This window comes from Saccostrea cucullata, unplaced genomic scaffold (assembly GCF_032062105.1).
Source record: "Saccostrea cucullata isolate Sc308-1 unplaced genomic scaffold, CSIRO_AGI_Scuc_v1 ctg5026, whole genome shotgun sequence".
NCBI classification, from domain to species: domain Eukaryota; kingdom Metazoa; phylum Mollusca; class Bivalvia; order Ostreida; family Ostreidae; genus Saccostrea; species Saccostrea cuccullata.
The window spans coordinates 30,846-41,993 of record NW_026934988.1 but is presented as its reverse complement, the minus strand read 5'-3'; the positions used below and the strand labels follow the sequence as shown (position 1 = coordinate 41,993).

The window sequence follows — 11,148 nt, the reverse complement described above, 5'->3', positions numbered from 1 at the left end:
AGCTACACTAGAAAACAAATACACCAACTAAAATGATAAGGAAAATCCTTTATATATACCCCTCCCCCCTTTCAACAAAGTTTTTTTAATATACATATAGAAAATTTTGTATAACTTTAAAGTTTTGTTGATAAATCTTGCGTACTTTTATTGTTCAGAAATTCTAAAAGATCAAATGAGAAAAAAGACCACAGATTTTTGATTCAATAAGTTTCCAACAAAGTATATTAATAACACCGTCATAATTATGGGTAAACTGTTCTTGCAGAAACAAGTGCCCGAAAAAAAAGACATGAAAAGCAACCGTTTCATGTTTAATCTCAATTTTTTTACTGGATTAATTTTTTTCTCATACAATAAAATAAAAATCGCTAAATAGTGAAATATTTATAAATGCTTGAATATGGCAGTCTTTTTTTAGTGCTATGAACCTTAAATTATGTTCAATTTTCATTTCTGCGTTTGACGATTTTACAATAACCTACATACGTCTCAGTACAGGAAAATCCCAATGGTTACTTTCAAGATGCAGTCAAGAAAAAAAAATAATTTTTGTCTTCGGAAAACAGATTGTTTGAAATCAAGTCTCGTGTATTTTGATTGATTTTCCCCTCGCAACGGTGTATGTTAGTGTGTGTGAGTTAAGAAGTGCGAAACTCAAATGAAGTAATCATTTGCATCGGGATCGATGTCGAGTGTTCCATACGCTGCTCTGCTTGCTGCTTTTGTGACATTTTTTGCTTCAGCCACAGAATAATCCAAACTTCCTAAATAAGTGATGTCAAACTGTACGGTTTTACCTACTGGTTCTCGACCACAAGTGGTAAAAATAAGTAGGGGATGCCCTGTATACGAAACAGGTGTCTGTGTTCTTTCGATTCCTCTATCATCCTTGCTAATGAGACATATTAAATGATACTCCAGATCTCTGTTTTACTTCATTATTTAACCTTTTATCTTCCTTGCAGACTCATCCTTTTTCTATATTTATCTAGTCTTTTATATTCATTGTACAGATATATATTTAAAACTAACATACGTTTTACAAATGAACCTTATTTTCAATCATCAACGCACATCCTCTAAATATGTTTTAAGAATGGCTCGAATGTGGGCAGTTTATATATGTTCAAGAAAAAAAACATGTAAAAGCGAGTTTGCTGACCTTTCCATAATACATAATTTGAATTCTATTTAAAATATACGAATTTGAAAACGGCTTTTCTATCAAAATATGTTATAAAAGATTATGATTTCTAATCAGGTAATTAAAGAGTAAATTATTAATTCATTAAAAACGTACACACTCACGGGCAATCAAAGGTATTAATTACATGAGCTAAACATATAGCTATCTAAATATGCGCAAGAATAATTATATATATATAAAAAGCTAGATCTAGACGGTATTTAAAGTAAGTAACGTTTTGGGTTTCATCGATAGGCCTAAAATAATATTGTATTTTCTATTTATGTCGTTAGTAAAAGTGAAAATTTTAGCGAGACGCTTTAAAGAGGTGTACATTTTTAGCGAAAAGTTATTTCAGCGATTTTTAAATGCACGATTTTTAAAAATACGCAATTGATTGTTGGCCATATTCAATTTTACCGATCTCAACACCCTCGCTAATTATGCTAACATTGCTAAAAATTCTACTTATACGGGTATACTGAGTAGTGGTTTGGCTAGCTGCAAAACTGTAGCTCTCCGAAAAAATATATATTGACAGACCGGAGAGCTACAGTGCCATCCATAGAAAAAACTATATTTATTGCGCACAAAAAAATGCACTCGGTTTTGGATTAATTTTTCCAAATTCTTACCTCAATTACAAAAAACTAGATTTCAAAAAAGTTCTTACCCCTCTATCAATTATTGCGTAGTTTCCATACGTACGAAACGCATTGGACCGAATTATCTTGCAAACCAACATTTCAGTATAAATAGACGAATTTTTCGATTATCTCAATTTTTTTAGTTTAAAATATATGTGACCGCGACTGGGAAAAAGGGTCCAGATGAGTAAAAAATCGAAATTAATTTTATTGTCTTTTTTAAATCAGGACAATTTGAATGACACAAATTCAAATTTTCATGCAAATATCATGAAAAATAGAGAAGATACAGGCCAAGGTATGCAGGCATCTTCAAGTCATATCGTAACGTCAGTGACGTTACCATAACGTCGTAATTAGAAAACAAATCTGAACACTTTCAGTCTACAGGTATATTAAAAACAATCTCTCTTTTTCTTTAAACTCTTCTTAAAATTTTGCTTAGATATGATGAAAATAAACTGAATCATTAAATATACTGTTTTTCTTACTTATTACATATGACTGTTACTTATTACATATGGCTGTTGAAACAACTGAACTTGATTCAGAAGATTGACTTATTATCCTACCAGCATCGATGACCAAAAAGAGAAAGGGAAGAAAAGATGCATAATGAACAAAATAATCCAACCATTTATTTTCAATAAAATAAACTCTAGAAACATGAGAAATGCACAATAATTATTATCAAGATATGCAATTTGAAATTACATTCCAAAATAACAAAAAAAGTTATTATTGGTAGTTATGACAAAATACACCAGAAATCACATAAATTACAGAATGACAGAGGTAAAATTATTTTACAGCTGTAAGCAAAATCACAAAAATATGAATAGCAGGTAACTATTTTTAAAACAGACACTCTGAATATTGCAAACATACAAATTATGGATAAAATGTACTCTTATATTACAGATGTATGCATCTGTACTTTCTTAACATTATCAACAGTATTCAGTATAAAGAGTATAACAATTAAATTTTTTGGGGCAGTGTGAAAATGGTATCTTTTGAAAATTAAAAATCTGTCGTTAATCATTTTTGACAAAGCTTTCAAATAATAAAATTGTAATATTTTTGCATGGTTGTACGAAATATATATCAAAAGTACATTTAAAGGAAAATGTCGCAGAGAAGGTGAAAACATCAGTTAACAATTTTCATACTGTTACACATTTTTTTAACTGTTGAGAGGTAACACTACTCATAGGACACAGCTTATGTAAACAGTTGCGTAAACGTATCAATTCCAACAAATGTTTTAAAGCAATGAAATTCAATGGACAGAAAAGTACATCAATGTAACACATTACTGGGAGTAATACAACAGGAACTACATGTATACATTTAACTTCTAATCTTTCTTACACTCAATAATATTCCCCTTCATCTAAGGAGAAGATTCTTCCTTTTCCTCAAGTGTGATGTGGAATGATCAGGAGAATAAACTTTCACCTCTTTCTTTGGTACGACTGGTTTTGGACAGGATGTGTCTTTAGCGGAGAGTGATAGACAATGTTCACGGATTTCCTCATATAAGTACCATTGCCTTTTGGGCTCAAGACCAGGTGCTGGGATTTCTTGAGGCAGAGGATCATTTACGGAGGGAAGGATATTCTGATCTTTCAGGAGATTGACACACAAAGGAACAGAATTACAGAGCTCCTTGCATTCAACAACACCAGGAGTCTCAGCACTTACTCGGAAATGATGATAGCCTCTAATGTTTTTCAAGGGTTTGAAGAACTGTTCAAGGTACGACTTCCAGTTCCTAAACTGCACAGGTGTTTGTGGATCTGACACGAGCTGAGGAATGTTATGGCCTCTGCGGGATGAATGACGGACTGTGTCTGCTATATCATTCATGGTTTCTGCTGTAGATGAACGCCATTTTACTTTCCAGACTCCAAAATGCCAGTCAGGATCGAATTTAGTGTGTCCTGCCACCATCATAGAATATTCCACAATAACATGGAGTCCTAATTGAAAGGAAATACACTCCTTAATTTAAATACAAATGCTACATTTACTAAGAGTTTGCATTTCTTGACTATCAAAACTGATATCATACATGTATGTAACACTTTGGGCATTGAACATCATGAACATACTGAATATCAAACCATGCTTTTACAAATTTTAATAATTAAAATCAAATATTTTTCATTTGATGTACACTTACCTACAAGAACTCTCCATAGAGCATACCATAAGACAAAGTTGTTTTTGTTTTGCCCACTGCAGTTGTCGAAATGAATGGATGCTGTTTTTTCTCCATATCCATGGTATTGAAAAAAGTGGTGAACCATACTAATGACAGAATTAGCACCCTTCCCTGTGTTCTCAGCCTCATCAATCAAGTAGAACACTTGTTTTCCTGCCATTTAAGTAAAAACAAAAATTTTGATCCGAACTAAATAACTCAACCATTGACTTGTTTATTTAGCTTATATGTAACTATGCATTATTACAAAAATAGAATGTGTTAATATTTTGCTGCAACTATATTTAATAGAATTCATAATAACTAAAATTGGTTTATTCAGACTTAGTCCCATACATGTATTATTCTATATTTGAAAGAGTATCCTCCTTTAATACATATATATATTTTAGATTTTACTATTTCGTCAAATATTAGATCTCCATATAAAAGGTAATTTATTAATAAAATTCTTATAAGAATTACATGTACAGTTATTTCTGAATGATTTGAAGAACTAAGCAATATATAATGACGAATGAATTAATTAACATACCTGAACCCTCACAACATATACCAAACACATTGCATTTCCGGGGCGTCTTAAAAAATATTGGTCCCACTTGTTGGGCATGATGTGGAAAATGCACTTGTTGTGCATAGTCCCAGGAATAGTGCATTTGCACATCAACTGTGCATGGAGCATTTCCTACAATAAAATTAATCATTCATGATCATTTGCATGCATTGAAAGTTATTCATAGTATTTACTTATATTTCATGAACAAAGAAATTCAATTTCACAGAAGACATTTTTGCAAACACTTTGGTTATGTCTGTTTTCCTATTAATAGTACTAAGGAAAAGAGGAGAAAATGCATGACTGGAATTGAACCCTTGAACCCTGGTCAGGTGTTCTACCCATTGAGCTACCCAGGCTGATAATATAGTCCAAATCCAAGCACATATAATAGTACAAGAATGTTCATTTAATGCTAATGAAGGAAAGTATACCATACTTGTAACTATATATACACTAAAAGGAAAAATTTAATTTTGCAATAAAATTTTAACTTACCAGTTTGTTTACATTCCTCTGGTAAGGAAATGAACACTTCCTTGCTGGTGGTACACTGGTGTCTGTAGTAGTCTCTTTGCTGTTTAGCTTGGGAAACGTGCTGCGTATAAGTAGAAAGGATTTCTTCCTTTTCCTCATCATTCATATTAGAAACTGTCGACAGTTGATGAGAGAAATTCTGACAAAGCTGACACAGATCAGTGCATGGCTTCATGATTGTAATGAATGGACACAACTCATGCCAAGTTCTTTGAAATGTCCTTAAGTGTATTCTTCTGAAGTTCATTTCTTCAGCTAGAATCTCATACTTAGCATGAATGTCAGCAGTTGTCGTATCTGACGGAAGTAGAAGCACTTTCTCAGATTTGTAATTTGGCAGTCGGCCTGGTAGAGGCAGGGCGTGGTCACTAGCATACTTGGTAATAAAGGTTTTGATTCGATCCCTGTCTGTCACTGATAAGCTATTATGCGGAGCCTTACCACTGTTTCCATGTGTTCTGGGTAAAAACCCTTCTGTATCAAGAGATCTGGCAACTTTATGGAGTTTTTTTCTTTCAACCGCATGTACAAAACAAAATGTTGTACGACACACTCTGCATCCATTGAAGTAGTACTCCTGAAATGGTCTTTCTCGTTCTTTTTCTCTGTGTTTCTTGGACTGTGTGACAGAACCAGATCGCCTATGTGCAAACATTTCAACTTTAAGTAAAGTGTCAAGTTCCTCCCGAGTACACTGTAGACAATGATCACGGAACTCACATGCTGCATCAAAGTCAATTTTCGTGCTACATGGCATTCCATAAAACTCCTTACACCCGCAAGTGTCATTCTGAAATTTGGAACGGATTATGTATTCCTTCGTGTCGGTGTCATTGACTTCATTCGGTATATATACATCCCCATCATAGTTGTCATTGTCACTTTCAGAGTCAGAATCATAATTTACATCACCAAAATCACTCGTATCTGTCTCGCTGTCACTTGACAGATCACAAAACTGTCTGTCGCGCACGTTAGATTTTGGAGCAACAAGTTTAGAGAAATATAATTCATCCACACGCTCTATATCTTCTAAAAATTCATCATCTTGATAAAGAACAATTTCTGATGGTATACTTATCGATGTTGCTGTGGAAGTTTGGCTCATGTTTAGTGCTTGAACTCCCTACATTTCCAGTTTACAACTTTTCTGTGACTTTCACTTTCAATCTATCTTCAACCGGAAATGTAAACACGCCTGCTGTTATGGACAGAGTTATTGCTCTTTACAACCCGCGGTAAATTCAAATTAAAATAAAAAAAAAACGTAATAAAATATATTACAAAACATTACAACAAACTATTTCAGTTTCATAATTAACACTTTAAAATACAAGACAGAGATAAACTTTTTCAGAAGCACGTGTATTGCAATTTTTTCACGCGTTATTTTTTTTTTTTTGATTGTGACGCAAACGTTCAGAACTATCGCCGATTTCTCATTATGACGTGTGCCGCATCTGGACCCTTTTTCGCAGTCGCGGTCACATATTTTATGCATAGAAATGAATTGAACAGCAGGCATAACTGCCTTTGATCGTTCTCTCTATGATCTCAATTTCAGGGACAGGAGGGCCAATAATAAGAACTGTTTTGTTGTGGGAAAAGTGAAAGGATATGTTAGGAACACACGGCTAGTAATATTTTGAGATGACGGTTTAAAAACATTTAGAAATAAATTGAGAAACTAGCGCACTTTTTTGTGCGCAATAAATATACAGATTTTATACAGATTTATACAGATTTTCAATGGGTGGCATTGTAGCTCTTCGGTGTGTCGATATTTTTTTTTCCGGAGAGCTACAGTTCTGCAGCTATGGTTTGGCTAACCGATTCTCTCATCATTCAGCGGTATACCGGTTGTTGACAAAACTACTAAAACATTTCTCGTAAGTGTACACGTGTGTGCTCAAGGAAGATATGTGGGTTCCAAATTTTCTCTAGACAGAAACTTGGATATAACATTAAGGGGTGGGGGGGGGGGGTGATTGTTCAGCAATAAAAATTAAAGGAAGTGAGAGCTGTCTTAATTGAAAAAAAAAATGTGTATACCAAACGGTATCAAAATACTATTGAATGCAAAGAAAAGGTAAGTCCTAATGTTTAATGATTGATACCATTATTTAAAAAACGATAAAAACGATTAAAAATTATTTTAATTTGTATTAATAAAGAAGAGCAAAGTATATCTATTGGATATTTCCAAACATATGTGACTGTAGTTTGATTTAAACAGTTAGTGTACAAGCAATCTGTCAAGGAAGTACTGATCAGAATACTCGACTACTGTGTATCGCTCGACTAATGACCGGTTTTAAAATTTTAAACTACTAGGCTATTCGAGTAAAATTGATACCCCTACTATTTACTACATTATGTGAAGTTGATGCTAGCCCTAAGATATTAATAATTACATGTAAAGAATGGAGTATATATGGTATGTGTAGACGCTGGACAGACTGCGTTGAAGCTTTTCGTATTCACAAAAGCATTGTGCCTATTTAATAATAATAAAAGACACATTAAACATTTCATTTGACTGCTTATATTTAAAATATATGTATTATTCATTTCGTTCATAGAAGTGTCTTTTCTATGCTTAGAGTTTGACATTGTATCAGGATACATGTAACTGTAATGCATAGAGTCTTTGGTACATTTACTTGTAATTTAAATAATTTTATATATATATATATATATATATATATATATATATATATATATATATATATATATATATATATATATATGTCGACTAAGTGTCAATTTTCGAAACATATATGTGGGCTATATATGTCACTATGCTGGAGTCCGATTTCAAATTGAAATGATTTTTCGAATTCTCAGAAAAGAATGTAAAAAAAAAAACTTAGGTTTAATCTGTTTCATAATATTGTTTTAGAATTAACAAAGATGAGCTAGGGGACTAGGCTAATCTTAACGAGTACTGAAACCATGTACATTACGTCACGTCACGTTAAGGCGCGTCAAACGGACTTGGGACAATTCTTTGGACATTTATATTCGCTTCCTTTATAAAAGTTGTTGCGGGATGACATAAAACTTTGTATATATAGTCTAAAGTAAACTTTACGTACTTTTTGTAGGTTATACTTTTTAAGATATTCATGCTGGTATATTGCTTGAAATTTTAAGATAAAATGATACAATTGCTACACAGGCGCTTTATTTTTATGAATGGGACATTTCACTGGACACAGAAAAAATCATCCTGCTAAATGAATATTGTCGGAATTATATTATACTGATATTTCCTGTGTTCTGCGATACATGTACAATATAACTATACCAGAAATAATCAACTAACTCATAGGTTAGGCTTGGTACTTATGACTTCTAGTCTCATTCCTCTAGATCTACAAAAAACGGGACACCTATGTTTACGACATTTCCTGTGCCGATAAATCAATTTCGTCCTCCGAGTATTTAAATTACTTATGAAATCCTTTTTGGATACAAATGACACATTCATATGCCGATTTTTATGGCATTAGGCATAGGATTAATTATTTAAACAATCTTTTAATGATGCGCATGTACATTTCATGTAACGCTGGGACATCAGAAAAATGACGACATCGCCGTAAATCTGGCTATATTTTTACGAATAAAAACGTCTGAAATATATTTTAAGTGTAATATTGTCATTATTCATATATTTTCCTTTCCATTGATATATAACACTTCATATCTTCAAGCAAAACTATCTCTGCACAATCATACAAATGAATTTTCCAATGCTGTATGTGAAAGTAACACCTGTATTGTGCGCGACGTCAATGCGATTTTCGCCTAAGACAGTCATTCAAGTTACAACAAACAATTGTTGTATTTTAATCAACAACCAACAATGGTTCATATGACTGGCAGAAAATAACATTTATTAGAAATTTTATATTACTTAAAACACGGTACATTATTTAAAGCGAATTGAGACTATAATTTGAGAATCAGTGTGGTATCCAAAGGAAGGTCATGTTACAAGAAATATACATGTGAAATATGAAAGCCACAGCTCCCACTATTCAAAAGTTATGGGCAAGGTTAAAGTTTTTGCAGACAAATGGAGCAAAATCTATATAACCCCGAATCTTCGATTACGGGGGCATAAAAAAGGAAAACTGTCCAAAGTCGAGAATCCTGTTTCGGGGATGAGGGTTGGGGTAGGTTGATTCCAATTTCTTACAGTACCAAATGCTTTTACTCAAGCATACTCCATTCTATTTCTTTGAGGAGTATTCCTCGTGACAAGACCTTTCTTTGGGTACCACCAAATTTGATTTACTGATTTTGATCTTGGTGTTTGACCAATTTTAACCCCCCAAAAAATCAGAACTTTAACCTTGGCCATTAAAGTAACCGTAAAGTAAAGAGTCCTTGTATACGCAAAAACTTTAACCTTGTCCATATTTCATGCAAATATTCCTTGACCTATTGACCTTGCAGTTTGCCCACTTTTGTAAAATTTCACCCAGCTTTGATCATTGCCCTTACTCGATTTTGATTGATGGATGCTAGGGTTTTCATATTTCCATGCATAATTTATAGATAACCAGGATATAAGACAAACCGAGAATATATAGACTCAAATCAAAAATTAGATTTTGATAATCTACCTTGATCTTTATTAAACAAAAATGATTAAAAAGTTGTAGATTTGTATAATATTTTAAAGTACTGAGTACTTGTAAAATATTGATTTTTTTTATACTTCACCAGAAATTTAATTCAATTTTTAAGTAATATAATATGTACTTATTTGATGGCAGTGGGCAGTGTCTCACGACCTGCAATGGCCGGACGCCCCTTCCCTCCACTAGTCCGGGTAGAGGAAACACGTACCCTCTTAAGGGAGATCCCTCTAAGAGAACACTCTCTACACAAAGCGTCATGGTTCAACGGAGAAAAAGGCGGACACAGCAAGCACCGTGGAATGTTTGGAGCAAGGCAAGGCACATATAGCACGTCTTGGTCATCCACTGCATCTTCTCCATCTCCAGACGTCCTGACATTTGTCTTGGCACTGGTTCTAGATGGTTGCGGACGAGAGAGTGAGGTTGGCGACGCGCAACCCTTCCTCACTTTAATCAAACTCATTGCGCAAGTCATTGATCATCTTCCATCCCTTCTATCATCCAACCCAAAGCCTTGTGGCAACAGGCGAGCAATGAAAGTGACAGGTGCGGGTACACGTATACTGGAAGTCGCTAGTCGCGGATCTGCACACAGGCGGCACAGGCTATAGGGTCGCTCTTCGCCGACCGGAGCAGCGTTGGAGTTCGGCAGCCACCTGTGCGACTGAGCAGCCCTTAAGGAACACACTGCTCACCTCCATGGCAAGAGGAGCGGATTAGAAAAGGTATCCCAAACATTGCCTGCTCTACCCTTCCCTAGCCAGTTTACCGCGGCTAGTGGGGACCCTACACACGCGATCGAAATAACAAAGAGAACAAAAAGAAAACAAGGATCATCCCACTGTACCTTGGGTTGTGGAACGTTCGCACCTTCTCGACAGAGACACTACAGACAGACCCAAGAGACGCACAGCACTGATCGCAAGCGAACTTGCGAGATATAACATTGACATCGCGGCTCTCAGTGAAACCAGGCTGGTTGGAGAAGGTGAACTTTGTGAAAGAGGCGCTGGCTACACCTCCTTTGGAGGCGAGAAGCTGGCGTATGCTTTGCTATAAAGATGACACTTGCTGGCAAGCTAGTCGGCGTACCCAAAGGAGTGAATGACCGCCTGATGACGATGAGACTCCCCCTCACTCGAGGAAAGTTCGCCACTACTGTCAGCGCATACGCTCCTACCCTGACTAAGTCAGAGGAGACTAAAAACAAGTTCTATGAGGACCTCCACAATGTCATCAACGCCGTCCTTAACACCGACAAGCTCATCGTTCTTGGTGACTTTAATGCGAGAGCTGGACGTAACACCACCACCTGGGAAGGCGTGATTGGG

General features: G+C 34.9%; 1 protein-coding gene across 2 annotated transcripts; it reads right to left on the bottom strand.

Annotated features, from left to right (window-relative positions):
* Positions 1-2,654: 2,654 nt before the first annotated feature.
* On the bottom strand, positions 2,655-6,304 carry LOC134241688 (uncharacterized). 2 transcript variants are annotated; one of them, XM_062723714.1, is made up of 4 exons: positions 5,124-6,304; positions 4,602-4,754; positions 4,025-4,219; positions 2,655-3,821 (listed from the first exon to the last, which is right to left on the bottom strand). In XM_062723714.1, exons 1-4 carry the CDS (start codon positions 6,268-6,270, stop codon positions 3,229-3,231), a joined length of 2,088 nt encoding a protein of 695 aa, XP_062579698.1. In that variant the 5' UTR covers positions 6,271-6,304; the 3' UTR covers positions 2,655-3,228. The 2 variants fall into 2 exon arrangements, with proteins under 2 accessions (XP_062579698.1, XP_062579699.1); XM_062723715.1 differs by lacking the exon at positions 4,025-4,219.
* Between the last annotated feature and the right edge of the window lie 4,844 nt (positions 6,305-11,148).